At 45.1% G+C, this 19,429-nt stretch overlaps 2 protein-coding genes across 4 annotated transcripts; one reads left to right on the top strand and one right to left on the bottom strand.

Moving 5' to 3' along the window:
* Nucleotides 1-1,421: 1,421 nt before the first annotated feature.
* On the bottom strand, nt 1,422-12,793 carry FTSJ1 (FtsJ RNA 2'-O-methyltransferase 1). Of its 2 annotated transcripts, none has more exons than XM_032981106.2 (10): nt 12,656-12,793; nt 11,392-11,565; nt 10,006-10,075; nt 7,522-7,624; nt 6,925-7,003; nt 6,356-6,408; nt 5,893-6,049; nt 4,416-4,499; nt 2,855-2,958; nt 1,422-2,353 (listed from the first exon to the last, which is right to left on the bottom strand). In XM_032981106.2, exons 2-10 carry the CDS (start codon nt 11,510-11,512, stop codon nt 2,003-2,005), a joined length of 1,122 nt encoding a protein of 373 aa, XP_032836997.1. In that variant the 5' UTR covers nt 11,513-11,565; nt 12,656-12,793; the 3' UTR covers nt 1,422-2,002. The 2 variants fall into 2 exon arrangements, with proteins under 2 accessions (XP_032836997.1, XP_032837007.1); XM_032981116.2 differs by having other exon boundaries at nt 12,650-12,771.
* A 657-nt stretch (nt 12,794-13,450) lies between these two features.
* On the top strand, nt 13,451-17,844 carry TSSC4 (tumor suppressing subtransferable candidate 4). Of its 2 annotated transcripts, none has more exons than XM_032981162.2 (3): nt 13,451-13,650; nt 14,981-15,050; nt 16,648-17,844. In XM_032981162.2, exon 3 carries the CDS (start codon nt 16,729-16,731, stop codon nt 17,650-17,652), a length of 924 nt encoding a protein of 307 aa, XP_032837053.1. In that variant the 5' UTR covers nt 13,451-13,650; nt 14,981-15,050; nt 16,648-16,728; the 3' UTR covers nt 17,653-17,844. The 2 variants fall into 2 exon arrangements, with proteins under 2 accessions (XP_032837053.1, XP_032837042.1); XM_032981151.2 differs by having other exon boundaries at nt 13,451-13,711.
* The last annotated feature ends 1,585 nt before the right edge of the window (nt 17,845-19,429 follow it).

Raw genomic sequence — 19,429 nt, 5'->3', positions numbered from 1 at the left:
GCTGGCATGCTGTTGGGCCAACGCTGGCGGGCCAACGCTGGCATGCGGTTGGGCCAACACTGGCATGCTGTTGGGCCAACGCTGGCGGGCCAACGCTGGCATGCGGTTGGGCCAACGCTGGCGGGCCAACGCTGGCATGCGGTTGGGCCAACGCTGGCATGCTGTTGGGCCAACGCTGGCGGGCCAACGCTGGCATGCGGTTGGGCCAACGCTGGCATGCTGTTGGGGCAACGCTGGTATGCTGTTGGGGCAACACTGGTATGCGGTTGGGCCAACGCTGGCATGCTGTTGGGGCAACGCTGGCATGCTGTTGGGGCAACGCTGGCATGCGGTTGGGCCAACGCTGGCATGCGGTTGGGCCAACGCTGGCATGCTGTTGGGTCAACGCTGGCATGCTGTTGGGCCTACGCTGGCATGCGGTTGGGTCAACGCTGGCATGCTGTTGGGCAATCGCTGGTATGTGGTTGGGCTAACGTCGGCATGTGGTTTGAAGCGTTGGCCCGACGTACCGTGGTTTACGGAGTACGTTCTATATAATTATCTTAGGGCCCCATGAGCTAAATAAATCATACATTTCGTCGAGTGGTAAAAGTACAGCCCTGTAATTGCTTCATCACACCGCTGTTGAAGGGTTATGTATTTGGTCAACTCTTCCACACTGGCAATACGTAACGATTTAAGATGGAGAGTATCCTCACTTGACCCCCACTACACGCCACCTGCCGATAGACTACGGTGCAACCATCTTATACGTCCCCCATTGACCGATGTTGATGTCGAACTATACAATCTTACCTTCCAGCGGTTGACCCAGATAATTGCGTGAGTAGCGGACCGAGGTGCTACTTAGTGGACAGAGATGGGGGATAAAAAAAAACTTTATAATTGTTACAAATTAAGAAGCAACCACTATACAGCTTGCTTTTAAATAAAGTTGTGGTTCCACTTAAAGGCCTTTGAATTTCCGCTTTAACGTTTGGAGGTGTATTCAACTCAAAAGGTGGGATAATTCAATCTACGGTATTTAATCCTTACTTGAACTCATCTTATTAGTGCATGTACTGTACAGCTCCATTGACTGCTGGATGAGTGTCTGCCCATCCCAATTAACATTGAACGTTGGGCCAACTACATGCCAACCTTGTCCGAACGTTGCATGTTTACTGGGCTGCCGTGTGGTTCATGAGGGCGACTTATCTATACGTCACCATGCTGGTTAATTGTATCGCGGGTTTGTGAAAACAGGGAGCGGAGACGTTGGGCACAATAGACTTTGCTGCACTACCCTCTACTGGGAACCTAGCACTTGTGCAGCATTGCATTTGTTTTGGATACCCAAGTTATTGCAAAATCAAGGGTGTGCAAGCGTAAAGCTGCCAAAATGGTATGGTCGTAAAAACAAAAAGGTAATAGTCGTGCCATGTATTCATAGCTTTAATAACCCTTACACTCGCAATACAATAACTTATTTCTTTCACACAAATGTATCCAACATTTTGTTTACACATTGTACTTTACAAGCCCAAAATAATCTCAGTATTATTTTAAAAAATATTAGAATAAAAACGATGTTGCAAGACACTGTATGCCCCTTGTTGATTTCAGGCTCCAGGCAGGAGGAAGAAGGAATGACTCGCACCTCCGATTAGCACAGTTGACTATGTACGGTGCGAAATAAGATCAACTAACATACTCCAGCACAAAAGTTGAGTGTGAAATAAATAGCACTACGTGGGTTGTTGCAGTTGTCTTCAGCTCCCAGCACCTAAGATCGAAGTGCACAAAATGCATTCCAAAGACGGAAGTGTCACAGTAAGTGGGCTGCGACGTGCTTAAACCGAATTAACGTCTCTCCTCTGTGAAACATGTAGCTTGCTCCAGCCTTACCCAGGAACTCACTGTTGTCGTCTTTTTCCAATATGTCCGTAATTACCCATCCCCTCGGCTACATTCGAAAACACTTAATACGCAGTTAAAGGCAGAACAAATATGGCAATGTCCTTCACAAAGATATATTTCGCACGTTTTCCATCATTTCAACCAAACCGCCGCACGCCTGCCCTCCGCCCTCTGCCACCTCGGCCAGTTCAGCTTCAGCATCAGCTCCCAACGATGGCCCTTGCACAACTTCGTCGGTCGTGCCTCCCTCCTGCCGAATGCTCGCGTTGCCTGCACAGCGGGCGCCATCGCCCTGCTCTCGCAACGGGCTCAGGTCACTAGGGGTCGAGCCCGTCGTCGGCTGCTCTTCCCTGGCGAGCAGGTTGTTCTTGCGAAGGCTGCAGGCCTCACGGTAGGGTGGGTTGATGGGCGGCTGCGTTGGCGGCGTGTACACGTACTGCTTGCCGTCCTCGAGCTGTGCGCACGTCAAGGTGGGCGAGCATTAACAGTTATATCGAGAGGTCATCAAGGCCCGATGTCACCGCACCTCGCTAAATGTGTTACGATTCGACCTTTGGCGCGATTCAATAAAGTGTCAAGATACAAGTTCGCAAATGAATTTTGAGAATTGTTTCTTTTATTGAATTTATATTTGGAATTTATATCGCAACTAAGTGCAAACACATCGAGTGAAGCAACTGGGGCCCAACATCATTTGTGGTACCGTTCTATTCTGCCGTTTTGCCTCATTTGTTTATTTATGGAGTAGGTCAATGGTTTGACAAATACACAAAACCGAAAACACCATCCTCCCCTTTTAACATGTTTGCAATGTACGTCCACATAGCCTGGGTGTGGAACGCAAGCTGTTTGTTTTTTGGACTGTGTCTTTCTTTAATAAGCATGCAGGTGCTTATCAATCAAGATGCTCGAGAACAAAGACACAGCAGGGGCTTCTGTGGGATAGTCACCGTACCTGCAGTGGGTAGGTGCGATCGGAGTCGTAGGCGCTGAGGTCCCCACATGCTAGGAACGGCACTATGACCCGGTTGGGTCCTTCCAGTTGGTTAAAGTCCACATCTGCAGGGAGATGCACAGGGGATCATTTTTTCTTAATATATCAAAATATTTTTTAATTTAAAAAAATCTCAATTATGCTGCATTCCAAACGAGGTAAAGCTGTCACGTCAGGACATGAAAAAAATTACAAGCCGAGCTCTTGCAGACCAGGGGCAGAGCCAGGATTTTGACTTTGGGGGGGGCTGACTTCAATATTCTGAGATATCCAGTGTATGTTTTCCAATGGGCGCCACAAATGTATAAAACAAATTTTATTGGATTTGAACGCGGAGTTTATTAATAGGTCGGAGCCGGTGATGTGGCTAATAATTTCGATAAGTTCGAAAGGCTGCCGCTCAAGCAGCCTGCAGGGCAGCACAAGGTGGCAGCCAGCATTTTGCAGCAGCCGGATATCCGGTTATCCCGATTACCGAATTTTCCTAAATTTCAGGGGGGGCTAAGCCCCCCCCCAGCCCCCCCCCCTGTAGCTCCGCCCCTGTCGCAGACAGCAGTGCACCACCTTTTATTGAAGAATGGTCGCTGCAAGCTTATGTAACGTACTTCAAGAGACAATCCAAAAGGCTTATTATCACACATTAGACTATGTATGTTGAACTTCTTTCGCACCGTACGTAACCAACCGTGCAGATCGGAGGTGCAGCCTATGATCTTGTGTCATTGGTGAAGTATTCCTTGGTAAAGCTTACATTTATTGTTGAAACATTGGCAGGAATTGTCAATTTTGCAATTTACACTTATATACTTTAGTTATTTACTTTTAATGAATTGCTTACCGTTCCTATACTTTGCAGTCCTCTCGGTTTTTGTTCTGACCCACCCGTACTGAGCATCTGTGAGCTCATCGTATTCCTCCAGTCTAAATATTCTGATTTTGAAGAGCGTAACATGACAAACCCATATGTATGCTACAGATTTAAACATTAGTGAACAAAGTTTTGGGTTTTCGATACCTATGTCAGTCTTGTTACCTTCTTAAATTCACAAAATACATTTGAAAAGGATTCTGGGTTGTTTCCATGATGCTATACCACTTTTCTTTCTCTTTCATCATATGGATCTATTTATGTTTTTTATTTTAGTCAGTAACTTTCTTTTCAGCTAATGGATATTATCAAAAACATTATAGGAGTATTTTAAACATTATCACCCGACTGTTAATTTACTGGACAATGTTTGTTTCAAATTCATCTTACTGTTGATTTATGGAAAAATGTTTGTCCGTAACTTGAGAATCGTAAATTAAACAAGGATGAGTACACGGAAGCTTTCCTGTGTACGCGGTCGCAATGGTACCCAAGGCACTACCGAAACTAGTATAAAGCAATATATAACAGGCAAAGTTACGTACTTCATCACCTAAATAAAATAACAGCTGCGGGAACAATCACGTCAAGTTGTGCAGAAGAGCCAGACTGTACTGATGAGTGCGGCAGAAAGATTGCAGAGTGGGCTCCTACCGTATTCATGGTCGAGCAAGGGGTTGCACATGTTGGGGATGTAACCTTCCGGAGGATCGTAGTTCTGGCATACCACAAACGCCTCTGGGACAACAGGCAAATGCAAAAAAATATTAACAGCCGCCCCGGTACTTGTCAATGCGTGGAAGTATGCATGTGAAAATTCCCTCCCCTCCCCCGATATTCTATGAATTTTCATGCTTCGGGGGTCAGGAATCCATTCAAGAATCAAGCAATTTTTGCCTTTTCGATTAATTGCCTCAGAAGTTCTGTATTTTTATTCAATATTTTTATTTCATATCACCATCAACCTTGTTCTTTTCACTGCTGTAATGAAGGCCTTCCCACATCATCACGCATGCGTGTAGTCCATGTGCCAAGGTATGGGTATAACCTTGTGCCTAAGAGAGACTGGAAGACGTCTTCCACCCAAACGTGCAAGCTCTTTAACACGTAGGCTTTCGCGACCAATATTATTCATAATAAAGGTTTTTGGGTTAGATCGCGTTTATTTATAAATGTGTCGTAACCCTCCACCACCCGACACGGCCAATCAGCCTGGAAGCGTATTATTAAATAATACACATTACATTTTGATTTAAAGAATTACTAATCTACAACTCATTACTAATCATAACCAATGACTGATTACTAATCGATTATATAATTACAATACCCCCCCCCTCCGCCTCTAATCACTGCACCTGATATGAGTTAAGTGATGACGTCACCCTGCTGCTCTATATAAAACCGGGAGCAAGCGAGGGCTTTACCATTCTGGCGAATTGCCCGATGATGCTGGATGTATTTACCAGCGAAACGTCGTACTCAAACTGTAAATGTGGATTAACTCTTCAACACACCGGTGGGCTGAAGTAGTGAATTATTTGTCTTTTGTCAACGTGACACTTTTTTTGCTGATTGGCCGTGTCGGGTGGTGGAGGGTTACGACACATTTATAAATAAACGCGATCTAACCCAAAAACCTTTATTATGAAGTGCAAGCTCTTAGAATCGCCAGAGGACGCCATTCTTCAATTGTCACACACCGGTATTTTAGTGCATGTGCACGTATCTGTGTACAGAGATGTGCATTTTTATGTTCTTAACAGCCTGAGAATTTTCAAACAAAACAGAGGTTCCCCTAATGGACTAGACTGGAAGATTTTTTTACTGTTGTGTTCGTTGCCTATGACCAAATCACCCAGAATGCGCCGAATCTCATTAAATCTCAGAAACTAAAGTAGGTTTGAGCCACTGACCAGCATGATGAAGTAAGATCAAATAATCCCTATGACCTGCAATGCATTGGGAGGCCCTCATCCAGCAGTGGATTGACAAAAGTGCTGTACATGTTGCAGTTGTTTGTGCGTACTGTTGCCCTCGGTGCTACTGTCACTGTTGCTATGAATGCTGCTGTGGCTGCTGCTCAAGCTGTTGCTCTAGATGCTGTTGTTGCTGCTGTAGACGCTCACACCTATGCTGGAGTGGCGGCTGCTGCGGGGCTTGGCACATGTCACGAGCGGGAAGAAGACCTTGAGCTGTGAGAAGAGCAGCGTCACATCCTTGCCACGGAAAATCTTCGCCACGAACGTGCCTCCCCGCTTCAGCACGTGGCTGGTGATATTCAGGGCCTGCGGTAACACAGCGGTCAAAATGGAAAAGCTGAAACTGGAGGTCTGGCTCAAGGGGTCTGAGGGATAGTAGGAGGTTGTTACTTTGCCAGGGCAGAGGCATGTTACTACTGAGATCCTGGGTCTAGATCCTGCCCACAATTATTAAATTGGTTTCTGAAATCTAAAAAAAGCACCACTTGCTTAGAGAAGCAATGATAGGTGTGTAATGTTGCATCCAATTAATTTATTAATATTGATTATTCTGCTGACTTGTGAATTAACCACGTATGATAATTGTGAGGATTGTGTTCATTATTAACTCACCGCCAGAAGCAGCTGTGCTTGAATGTACTCGTCGATGTCATGCAGTCCTGTGACTGGAACATAACATGCACAATAAATAGCCCAATTTACACGATCATGACGACAACAGATTCTTGCTCATCCCAATTTTTCACAAGTGCACCAGCGGTGCCATAACATGAGTTGGGAGAACTTTCCATTCGGAACTCTCGCAGAAAACAATCCTGGAATATGACGTTACAAAACTACATCTATGCCACTTTAATAACCGAATTAACCCAACTAGACACTGGCGACACACCTTTGATTTGGCATCTAAGGAATGTTTCTGGCATGTCAATTAAATTGAGAAGTGTTAATTATCAGAAGTGGATTAAGCCAAATGAAGTGAAAAATTATTTAATGAGGGGTTTTTTTTGTGCGTGCAATCATTGGTGACCATGCTGAGACCATCAACTCCCTACACTTGTGAAACAAGTTTAATCGCACGGCCGGCTTAGAGGTTCAGTGCTATAACACAGCTGGCTCATCTATGATCTATCAGTTGTTTTTCAACGTGCTGCATTTCTCACTCAAGCACTCAATCATACCATCTGGAGCTCCATCGCAGACCACCAAATCTGATGGCTGTCCTTCAAAGTGCTTGATGATCTCCTGAGCTGTGGAGACCTATCAGTAAAAATACATTTTGGTCACAGACGATAAAATAACCTCAGAACGAATAAAACATGCACAGTCATTATAGACATGGTCTCTCCCCCCACCTACAAATCCAGTGGGTAAATGTGTATTAATTTGTGTCAAGTAGTTTTGGCGTGATTAAACCTGCCTCTGACATATGAATACGGAATTTCCAACGCTGGCTCAGCTGCCAGCAGAGATGAGCCCTGTCACATTATAACTTGAGTAAGGAGACACTTTTACCATTTCATGTTTTACTGTTACTCATTTGTTCGATCTAATTTGTACTGTAGGTACTGTGTCTTTTGTACCTTTCCATTTTTATGTTGCACTGTTTTCGGCTATCCTGTGTCATTTGGTAATGAGGCAAACATTTCCATGAATTTCCACTTCAAGTGAAACATTTTTTTTAAACATACCATTCAATAAGTGGTTAACTTGGTTTGAAATCGATTTGACTGAAGATATTGTTACAGGCCTACCACTTAACCTGGCTGTCTGCTCACCTTAGTTATGTCTCCCTGCAGTTGAATGACACCAGGCAGGGGTGCCATGGCCTGCAGATCCACAGCGACTATTTTGGCATCGGACTTCTTCCCATCTTCCCCACTGTGAAATCAAGAATGACAACTTAGGCATGTAATGTAATGTACACATAATTTATGGTTTCCATCATTTGTTGGGTGTGGTGGCATTCATCTGTCACTGAGTGCTGTCGAGGTGAGGGTTGGTGAAACTCCTAAACTCACAAAACTGTCAGGTGGCCAGAAGATGGCAGTGCAGCAACTTAGTTCACGAACCCATCTTTGCAGGCGATTGAGCACATCCAGGCATGGTTACCCACAGTGATTATTCCACTGCAGAGCAAAGATTATTTCAGACCTGTTGGGCGTTGACTCAGCTGGGGTGTTGATAAAATGAATACTGTCATGTGGAATATGAAGTGGTCAATCCATGGATACATTATTTGATCACGTTCTATGAGGGGCCATTGCCCGAAACATGACCTATTATATACTGTTCCTTATAAGGCAGTGGTATAGATGTTGAGTTTTTTATGCATGGATAGACTGTCACCCACCTATGGGAATATGCAATTTCTATCACTAATTCAGGGTCGCTGATAAAAACGAGTCCTACCCAGCTTGCTCGTTTGAGCAGGGAAACACTTTGACTTACATGTCATTCAATAAGAGGTCATGCTAATAACAGGACCCTCCAGAATGAGACCGATGAGGTCAATTCACGTGCATGAGTAAGATGCGCAATGGCATTGAAGGACCATCTTGCCTTGTGAGAGCATGTACAGTGAGGGAAAAAAGTATTTGATCCCCTGCTGATTTTGTACGTTTGCCCACTGACAAAGAAATGATTAGTCTATAATTTTAATGGTAGGTTTTTTTGAACAGTGAGAGACAGAATAACGACAAAAAAATCCAGAAAAACACATGTCAAAAATGTTATATAATGATTTGCATTTTAATGAGGGAAAAAAGTATTTGACCCCTCTGCAAAACATGACTTAGTACTTGGTGGCAAAACCCTTGTTGGCAATCGCAGAGGTCAGACGTTTCTTGTAGTTGGCCACCAGGTTTGCACACATCTCAGGAGGGATTTTGTCCCACTCCTCTTTGCAGATCTTCTCCAAGTCATTAAGGTTTCGAGGCTGACGTTTGGCAACTCGAACCTTCAGCTCCCTCCACAGATTTTTCTATGGGATTAAGGTCTGCAGACTGGCTAGGCCACTCCAGGACCTTAATGTGCTTCTTCTTGAGCCACTCCTTTGTTGCCTTGGCCGTGTGTTTTGGGTCATTGTCATGCTGGAATACCCATCCACGACCCATTTTCAATGCCCTGGCTGAGGGAAGGAGGTTCTCACCCAAGATTTGACGGTACATGGCCACGTCCATCGTCCATTTGATGCAGTGAAGTTGTCCTGTCACCTTAGCAGAAAAAAAACCCCAAAGCATGTTTCCACTTCCATGTTTGTCGGTGGGGATGGTGTTCTTGGGGTGATAGGCAGCATTCCTCCTCCTCCAAATACGGCGAGTTGAGTTGATGCCAAAGAGCTCCATTTTGGTCTAATCTGACCACAACACTTTCACCCAGTTGTCCTCTGAATCATTCAGATGTTCATTGGCAAACTTCAGATGGGCATGTATATGCGCTTTCCTGAGCAGGGGGACCTTGCGGGCGCTGCAGGATTTCAGTCCTTCACGGCGTAGTGTGTTACCAATTGTTTTCTTGGTTACTATGATCCCAGCTGCCTTGAGATCATTGACAAGATCCTCCCGTGTAGTTCTGGGCTGATTCCTCACCGTTCTCATGATCATTGCAACTCCACGAGGTGAGAACTTGCATGGAGCCCCAGGCCGAGGGAGATTGACAGTTCTTTTGTGTTTCTTTCATTTGCGAATAATCGCACCAACTGTTGTCACCTTCTCACCAAGCTGCTTGGCAATGGTCTTGTAGCCCATTCCAACCTTGTGTAGGCCTACAATCTTGTCCCTGACATCCTTGGAGAGCTCTTTGGTCTTGGCCATGGTGGAGAGTTTTGAATCTGATTGATTGATTGATTGCTTCTTTGGATAGGTGTCTTTTATACAGGTAACAAGCTGAGATTAGGAGCACACTCTTAAAGACACCTGGGAGCCAGAAATCTTTCTGATTGAGACGGGGTCAAATACTTATTTCCCTCATTAAAATGCAAATCAATTTATAACATTTTTGACATGCGTTTTTCTGGATTTTTGTTGTTATTCCGTCTCTCACTGTTCAAATAAAACCTAACATTAAAATTATAGACTGATCATTTCTTTGTCAGTGGGCAAACGTACAAAATCAGCAGGGGATCAAATACTTTTTTCCCTCACTGTAGAAGCCTTCAATCAGCATTGGTCATACATTGGCTGAAAATGGTGATGGGTGATGATGATGAAATTATGTTTGTCTGTTATTGTATTTGTAAATACTTGAAAACTAGTACTGACCGCAGTTTCCGGCTCAAGACCTGGCTCCAGCTTCCTGGTGCTGCACATAGATCCACGGCGTGGCTTACTCCTGCGTTCCGATGCACACACACAAATACACACTGTACATGTACAGCCTATATTGTTAGTCCAATGCAGAAGCAAGATAAGCGGTTTGTTTTATTGGGTTGCGATTTCCTTTAGGCGAAATACCTCAGCATTCCATTTTACACTCCCCATGTCCCCCACTCCCCTCCTTTGGAGATGTAAAAAAAAGTATCGCAATTTCAAGTCATGAATGTTTTGGAATTGGATGCCTTTGCGCATTATTTGTACAGTCTAATTTATGCCGCACCTCAGATTACTAGTTGGCTACGTACAGTTCGAAAGAGGTTTAACATACCTACATATATAGTTCCATGATTCTCTATATTCTTTACCATATAATTGGCATATGCACCACAGGGTGGGGAATAAGTTATTTTCCCAATCATAGAAACATCAGGGCCATGTTCCGCAATAAACTTATTCTAACGTTGTTTTTTTGTTGTAAGTAAATCATAGATGTTTGTATTCAAACAATATTTTAATTCATAAATCAATTATCACATTCTCCTGATTACAAGACGCTCCTAAATGCAAGACGTACACCCTAACTTGTGCCTGGTGTCAATAAAGTTACTCAAATCTGGACAAATAAAAAGATCCCCTGGTATAGCCTTGACAGACTGTTGGGGAAAGTGCTGTTAGCGAGCACAAATCTGGTATCACACACACAGACCAACCTACTTTTGCTGCAATATTCAATATATTATGGTCGATGTAACAAACGTCTCCTGGGCTTTCAAAAAAAAGTGTTCTGAGACTTCCATTGTCTTTGCACTGTTCGCTTTTTGGCGTTCTCTCGTCTGACAATGGTGAGACTAGGCCATAGAGGAGGCTCTCTCTGGTGCAGGCCAATCAGTTTCAAGGACAAGGCACATAAATTATCACAGCATGTCTGTTTGCATGTTTTGCTACAGGTATGTGCGGTAAATGCAGACTTTATGCCTTTGTAAAAGGTACCCGTTAGGTGTATGAACATCTTGACATCTTTTTGATTTAAAGCTTTCGTGACTGCAGCGATTCATATTCTTGGTTCTTTCGGTAAAGTCACGTTGAAGGGAAACAATAAAATAATAAAATATATATAAAACAATAAAATCCTTGCCGTTGGTTTTCACACCTGATGATGACTGCTTGTGTTGCTGTCGAAACGTCGTGAGAATTTTATTATTTTATACATAAATTGTATTATTTTATTGTTTCCCTTCAACGTGACTTTACCGAAACAACCAAGAATATAATATCTTGACATCTCTTTTATTGCCAGAAAGGGGGTCAAACCTATTTTTATTTTGTCATCACCTTGGAACAGATTAAATTCCTCGTCCAGCTGCAGGAGCTTGAACGCACTGCGAGCACGCCAGCCCTCCTCCTTGGCCAGACGGTAATAGATGTCTCGCTTGTCCTTCGAAGAGCGTCCCATGGTCTTGTAGGTGTGTCCTACACTTTGGAGTGCCCTTACTTTGACACACTCTCCTGCCATAAAAAACAGATCATTAAGCGCACGTTATGGGGGGGGGGGGTTGTTCTTTAATATTTGAATACTCGTCTGCTGTGTATGTTGTTGATACCGTATTGTTTTTTTTATATTGTATTTGGTCTGCAATCGCGGCTTGCTTGCTAGGTGATATTATGTCTCAAAATAGGGTGTTGCTTTGTTCTGGCATCACGATATGTGTAACACTGGATGACAAGAGAGGTGCGATTTCATGAATAACTCGTGATGACCACCGTAGATAACATTACAGCCATCACCTCCCAAGCAGCACGTGCTCCTATAATCCTCGACTCCGATTTTACCCACGAGTCCATTCGCTCTGCGGGAAAATCCCATTATCCGTAAACGAAGTCTCCCTAAATTCTCGGTGTTTTGCGGATCACAGAAGTGGTGGGAAATGCCTCTCATTACCATCATTGCCCCACATTTAACCCTCGAAATTATCCGGTGTCTCCTGGAAGCGTAACATTTGTTCAAAATCCGCGTTTCCGTTGGTACAAGTAACTCTGAAGCGGCAGATTCATCCTATTGTGCGCGAAAAACCGCGCCGACATCAATACTGTACCGGGAATAAGATAAGGATAAAGGGCTTTGTTTATAAATTATTTTGTAAATGATTAATTAAAGCGTTACCACACTCCCAGCCACCACCGAGTTATACAGTTACGGCTCTCATACGGCCCTGATTAATCAATGTGCTCGAGGGATATTAAATACATTATGAACGGTAAACTTATATATTTTTTTAATGAAAATACGGGCGGTTGTATTCGGGCGCTGTATGGGTTTACACTACTGTACTTGTAACAATCGACACAGCAGTGGATTGACAAAGAGATGCACACACAGTAAAATATAACGGCAATAATAGCGTCGATTTACGTGCATACGGTATAATTCGTAGACATTCTAACAGTGCTAAGATAAGCAAGGGGGTTTTCCTGACACGTGGGGGGCTTTACACGCCGGAAATCGTGTAAACATCGACTGCAGCCTTTTAAAAAAACACACACAACTAAAAACGCGACTCGTCGACTGAAAACAAAATAAACACATCTTTACCCGCACCCTTTTACGAAGACTTCCTTTTCAATCAGACTGGCTAAGCTCTAAACGAGACTCCACAGGACTGTACATGTTAGTAACTGTAACAGACACGTGGTCACAGACGTCACAAAGCAATCGACATTTAACGGCCATCTTACGTAGGGGAGGCGTGCGTATTGTGATGCATTGTGACGTTTTCACCACGGGCACGTGACAGATCCGCCCACTCATTCCCCCCCCCTCAAATCCCCCCCCCTCAAATCCCCCCCCCCCTCAAATCCCCCCCCCCCCCCTCAAATCCCCCCCCCCCCTCAAATCCCCCCCCCTCAAATCCCCCCCCCCCTCAAATCCCCCCCCCTCAAATCCCCCCCCCTCAAATCCCCCCCCTCAAATCCCCCCCCCTCAAATCCCCCCCCCTCAAATCCCCCCCCCCTCAAATCCCCCCCTCTCAAATCCCCCCCTCAAATCCCCCCCCCTCAAATCCCCCCCCACCTCGCAATCCCCCCCAACCCCTAATCCCCCCCACCTCTCAATCCCGATCCCTCCCACCTCTCGATCCCAATCCCCCCCCACCCCTCCAATCTCCCCCCCACCTCGCCCCCCCTTACCAAGATGGCGACCGCCATACCTCCCTGAAACCCGTCACCACGCAAGTCTCTCTCTCTCTTCCCCCCTTACCAAGATGGCGACCGCCATACCTCCCTGAAACCCGTCACCACGCAAGCCTCTCTCTCTCTCTCTTCCCGCGCTTTATCGACGACCCCCACCCCACCACCACCACCCCCGAACTCTCCTTCACATTTCCCACAGCGGACGCGCGCGGGGCCCCACCACCCACCATCGGCGCTCACAATTCTCACCTCAACAATCTCCGCTCGCGCCGTTTTCTCTTCTTTCTCGCCGCCGTTAAAGTCGCCGGCGTCGTCGTCGTCGGCATCGTCGCCTTCGCGTTGTGTGCCGGGTGGCGATGGAGGCTCATTCTGAGGGCCCTGCGCAGACACGCGACTCCCCGCCCGGTAGCCAAGGCAGCACCGTGCTCGCCGAACTCGGTCGCGTCCTGGACGCGTCCAAGGCGCTGTGAGTGCCGACACGGGCCTCGAGCGTTGTGCTTCTTTTTATCTTTTCAGTTGCAGTCGCACGGTGGTGGTGGTGGGGGGCCCATACACCCCCACACCCCCCCCCCCCCCAGTGATCTCTAAAGAAACCGAACGGGGAGGGTTGCCTCCGTTTGGTTTGGTTCGACGAGCCGCCCTCGCTTAAACCCGAGGCTTGAACGTTAAGGGCGAGTCACTGAAGATTTGTTTGTTTTAAAAAAAAATGTTTCTAGTCTCCAATTGGGAATTAACGATGACCCCCCCTCCTACTCCTCCCCCGCTAAGAAGTCTTAAATATACCCACTGAGCTGTGGGAATTAACACGGGAAGAGTAATAACCAAATGGTTATCTAATTCTGGCGCGAAGAACTATGGTTATTTGCGATTTAGCTTGGGAATTATAAAAAAAACGGAGTTTGTTTGGTTCTACGAAAAGTAGTACTTTTATGGGTGTCACTCGAGCATCGATTAAAACAAACCGTGGGATAATAAAAGTTATTTAATCTGTCTCCGAGCCTTGGGATTTAGCATAAGAGTCGTCAGGGTTCCTTAGCCTGGTTATGTGATCCTCAATTTTTAAAACAACCCTGAGAAACATAAATGTAACTTATTCTGCCTTTCAGAACCCTTAAACTATAAACATTCATTATTCCGGCTCCCTTCGAGCCCCTTGTTTTAATAGACCGGACTGATATGCGAGACGTAAGCTTCATAACATTGATAGCTCAATCACCGCTCTAGATATTAGTGGGGGATTAAACCGTGGTTAAAGCTGCATTAAGATCCCTCCGTACAATACACACTTGTAATGTACGGAGGGATCTTCATGCAGCTTTCAGGTGGCTCATTGTGCCATTTATCAAATTCCGTACATTACAAGTGTGTATTGTACGGAATTTTGAATCGGGCACCCGCCTACCTATATTTGTAATGTTTCCTGGGCTACTGCATGGCATGCCCGAGTCGTACGTCCCACGCTACGTTGTGGGTGCAGAAAATAGCATTGGTGTTATTACACCGTACTTCCATGTGCCCATGTGGTGTATGCGCCCCCACCTTCAGCCAGCACTGAGCAATGTGGTCAGATATTTTACACACCGTGGAAAGGCCCCACATCTAGCTGTGAATAAAAAAATAAAAGGCTGTACTTGCATATGTACGTACACATTTTGCCACATTACTTTGCCAACACGTGACATTTGTCTTCCTTGCAGTATAACTGAATATAATTCTCTACCCTTACACTTGGCAGGGTGTCGGAGTTAGAGACGCTGGTCGCCTTCACGAACCCAGATGGAGAGTTCGTAAAGTCCCTTGGACAGGTGAGCAGCACCTCACCGTTTGTACCCAGGAGTTGACCCATAAAGCTGTCCTGTTGATAACAATAGTGTTGTTGACCGGCTTCTCTTGTCTAACATAGGGTGAAACACTGAAAATATAGTTACATTCTGGTCTACAACAACATTCCAATGGCCTTTGACGTTTTTCTTTTGTCGCATCAGGGGCATGTAATGACTTAATTTGTATTTGAACAGAGGTACACTGGCAAATACTACCATGGTCGATCAAAACCAATGGAGTTATAAAAGCCCAGCTTATAAGTCAGATGGCTTCTCTGCGTTTACCTCCATTGTTGAGGCATTGCGTGATTGCCCATAGAGGGCACTACGCGTTTGAAAACTGCGGGAATGTAAAAGAAGATTGGTAATTAAAAGAAGGGCTTCCAAAACTATCCACTAACATCCACTTGATGTGAGGACACTCCTCTGCTATCTGGAATTCTCTTCCACTGCCCATCCAAACTGCTGACACCCTAAGTCAAGGATAAAAGCCTTCCAGTTATCTTTATTTGTTTCTTATTCACACCTATACATTGTCCCTTTGCCCTGTTGCCTCGTGTATTGTGCACTTTATTCTCTGCACCCCAAAAAATACTCTTCTGGGGTATGGAGGTGCAGTTGGATTTCATCGTCACCAACCGATAATTATCTGATACTGGATGAGGGCCTCCCCACTTGTGTGCATTTACAGGAATTATAACACGTTTTCTGCATGCCTCGGATGAACATTCACTTGTGCTCCTCATCACCCCTGTTGGTCCTGAGCCAACTGTGGAAATTCCACATTCTTATAGCTGGGCCGTAGCCAGTCTCAAACAGGAATTGAACATGCAACATTCTCAAATGGGGCTCCAGCACTCTAACCGCAGTACTATTTCACCAGTATGTAACACATTATTGACCAGAGGTTTAATGATTGTATCTGAAAGTGCAGCGTTTAGGCTTCCGTTTGTGGTGTTCATTTGTGGTATTGCAATGGTTCAGTGTAAAAAGGAACCATGTTCATTTTCACAGAATCTTATATTTCCTGCCACAACCCAATGCGAGCCTCCATATATTTTCTGTCACGATTGCATTAATAAATACACACCCAGAACAACCAACATATAAGTAGTGGCATTTGCAAGTAAAACATGAAGGCTCATCGATATATGTTTCATTTAGGTAAGAAGGAGGGTTTTTTTTTATTTGTGGAACCTGGGGTGGTTTCACAGCTGTAATCCAAATGTTTTTTTTAGGCAAAAGTTGATTTGAACACTTAGACTGTATGCTGTGAGGTGGTCAGATGGCAGTACAATAAGTAATTCTTGATACCCATCTCTGCAGACCTTTCATTGTTATCCCCTCATATGGGATTTTTCCAAGTACTCTTGTTTCCTCCCACGAGCAAAAACGCATGCATAAAGGAAATGGTTAAACATGCTAATGAAGTACATGTATAACCCTTTTTTCAATTGATCGATGAGGGCCTGTCCACACCATGTGGGTTATAAAGTGCTCTCATGAATAAGAGTCTTCAAAATTAGTAAGGATTAGGAATCCTGGATGAATAACAGACAAATGGTTGGTCTCATTTCAGGCTAAAGCGTCAGGTCACATCTGGAGAGCCCTCTTCCAGCTGCCTGTCGACGAGGAAAAGTAGATTTGGACGCATTTTAAAATGGCTGCAAATCCTCCCCAACTGGACTCCGAATCTAGCAGTGACAGTGACGTGGAGGATGCTCCTGTCGAGATCCCATCAAAGCCAAACGTCCCGTTCATGCTGATGGGCACTTCGCTTGCCTTCAGCTCCCGCACCCGTGGAATTTTTGACACTCTGGAGACTGCGGCCAAAACCTCTCTCCCCTCTCTGTCCAACGACAACCTGCTCGATGGCGAGTTCAAGCGACCACCGCCGGCTGCTCGGCCACCGAGGAGTGGTCGAGGCAAGCGGAGCTGGGTGGCGTCCAACGAGACCGCGGGCCGCGAGCCACGCACGCCGCTCGACAGTTTCAACAGCCTCCCTCCACCAGCGCCTGGTGCCACGCCGGACTTCCAGGTCAACCCATCACGCTGGACGCGCTACTCGCTAGAGGATGTGGAGGACGACAGCACCAACGTGTCCAACGCCTCGGTAGCGCACGCTTTTCTGAGCGAAATGCGCGGGAGAAACGCGCACGCAAGGGGTCAAGGGTCAGGAATGACCGACGACGGTGATGGAGAGATCGCGTTTAATCAACCACTCACAGGTGATGCTTCCAAAAGGATCAAGTTCTCCAAGCCAATGAGGGAGCAGGAGCCAGCGGAGCATCAGAAGGGCTCAATTGAAGCAGCCAATGCAGGGGATGGAGGAGGCACGTGGGAGCCAAAGGGGCACAGTGTGGGATCGCTGGGCGTTGGCGAGTTTCCAGGGAGAGGAATTACTCTGCAGCATTTGGGCGATATGGAAAGCCACATGGCAGAAGAGGAAGATGCAGAGGACAGTGGAAAGAAACCCAAAAAAGCAAGTGGAACGGGAAGCGGGTTGGCACCATCTGCGTTCCTCACGAGCAAAAAGAGGAAGATTGCCAACATTCGTGCCAAAGAAGGCTCGGATAGTGATTAAGATTGTGCAAAGAAACAATGCATTTCATTGGCTTTGTTTTTGAGTGTTTGGATTATCATCCGCTTTTCTGTTTGTTTTTCCAACTTAATTTAGCCTTGGTGTCTCCGATTTATGGAAACGTTTCATCATAGTAAATGGAAAATTAAATGTCCATTCCCGGAATAAACGTCACTCATGATAAATTTACGTGAATTTGTTTTTGAGACTCGCTTGATTTTTTATCAGCTTCCTAAAGAAAAATATTCTATTGCAGAATATGGATTATGGGCATACGCATGTAATTCTGCCTTTAAAAGACGGGTTATGGTGGATTATTCAAAATTTATTATACGCTTTGATTCTACTGGATCGTTTGAGCTACTAGGTAGCCAGGAAGAAGCCAATGCAGCGAGTGGGTTCATCAACTCATCACGTTTTGGGTGTTACCCCAGCACCCTCCTGATGAGGACTGAGACTGAGATTTCCTTTTGACATAAGGGGACAAGTGCCACGTATTTCTACAGAACAGCGCTTCGTATTTTGGAAATGTCGCTCATAACTCTGCGATGCAAATTTACAAATTAAAGCGAGCGTTGACGCACTGTTTTCTCGTTTTACGTTTCGTCCCGCAAACACTAATAAGGTTCGGATAATATTGACCGAAATCATATTGCTTTTGGTGGGTGCTGTTCTTGCGTAGCTTTATTTTATCGTGCCACGCTTTTAATTAACCGCACGCAATACACTGGTTTCTGTGCAAATATTCACGGTATCTTTTTACAGACGAACCAGAGCAAGAGTCCATCATTACAAGGTAGTGGCAGTAAAGGCTCCAAGAGAACGAAAGCTAGGCCAAAGTCTCCCAGCTTGGCCTTCGTTATATTGCGGAGGTAAACAATGCCCACAGATAACGCTCATAATGTGGCCCTTATTGGAATCCTATATTTATCAGAGTGACGTACACGTAGTGTTTGATTAGGCAACATGAGCAACTTGCAACAGTACATTCGCTTTGGTCAAATAAACCTCTCGCTTTTAATCAATTTACTCGTTGGTTTGTGTAATTTATTTTGTATTAATAGCTTTTGGTTGCTAATGGTGCCTGCAGTGTTCAATACACACAGGGTGAGCATTGAGCGGTGCTCATACAAATTATTTGCTATATGCCAGTAGTGAAGATTCCACATTTCTGTGGCTAGGGCCAGTCTCTGTTAGGACAACCAATGTTGACTTCTCACAAAGTGGAATTCATTTTATCAACCAGAGGTGATGCACTTAGCTCCCTCGAATCCCATTAGAAATTGAACTCCCGACCTTAAGATTGCTATTAATATTAGTGACCCACACCTACATTCATCAACGTCACTTATAAAAAGATTATACCTGAAAGCTTTTACTACATACGAATCCACTGAGATTGCTGTTAAGTACGGTGCCTGAAAGCTGGCCAGTTTCCACGTTGCAGTTAAAGTTTATGCTCTTGTGTTGTCTCATAGTTTGTTGATTATGGGCTCACATGTTGGATTGGCTTCGTCACCTTGGAACAAATTCACAGTTGACAATGAGGAGTGCGACACTTCCATCCGTGACTCACGGTTGCCCTGTTAAACTTCTTTCCCGCTGTAGTTAGCCAACTGTTTTAATCGGAGGAGCGGAGGAAGAACAACAAACCAAACACAAAAAGCGCTGCCCACTCTACACTTGGCTTTATCTCTGGTGGAAACTGGATTTATTTTTTATTTGTGGTCATATCGTTTGGTGTCAAATCTCCAAGCCCACCTACCAACTTTTGTTTTAA

The sequence above is a fragment of the Petromyzon marinus genome, chromosome 3 (assembly GCF_048934315.1).
Source record: "Petromyzon marinus isolate PM22_M1 ecotype Great Lakes invasive population chromosome 3, UKy_Petmar_22M1.pri1.0, whole genome shotgun sequence".
NCBI classification, from domain to species: domain Eukaryota; kingdom Metazoa; phylum Chordata; class Hyperoartia; order Petromyzontiformes; family Petromyzontidae; genus Petromyzon; species Petromyzon marinus.
The sequence above is the reverse complement of the archived record's forward strand: the minus strand, read 5'-3'. Positions and strand labels throughout refer to the sequence as shown.

What these genes read in the sequence shown, in the direction of transcription:
- FTSJ1 (XM_032981106.2), bottom strand. Translation starts at nt 11,512, where the DNA reads ATGGGACGCTCTTCGAAGGACAAGCGAGACATCTATTACCGTCTGGCC. An exon ending in GGAATTTAATCTGTTCCAAG is followed by an intron (nt 10,076 to 11,391) that starts GTGATGACAAAA and finishes ATCGGAACGCAG; the next exon opens with GAGTAAGCCACGCCGTGGAT. An exon ending in AAGCACAGCTGCTTCTGGCG is followed by an intron (nt 6,050 to 6,355) that starts GTGAGTTAATAA and finishes GTGTTACCGCAG; the next exon opens with GCCCTGAATATCACCAGCCA.
- TSSC4 (XM_032981162.2), top strand. Translation starts at nt 16,729, where the DNA reads ATGGCTGCAAATCCTCCCCAACTGGACTCCGAATCTAGCAGTGACAGT.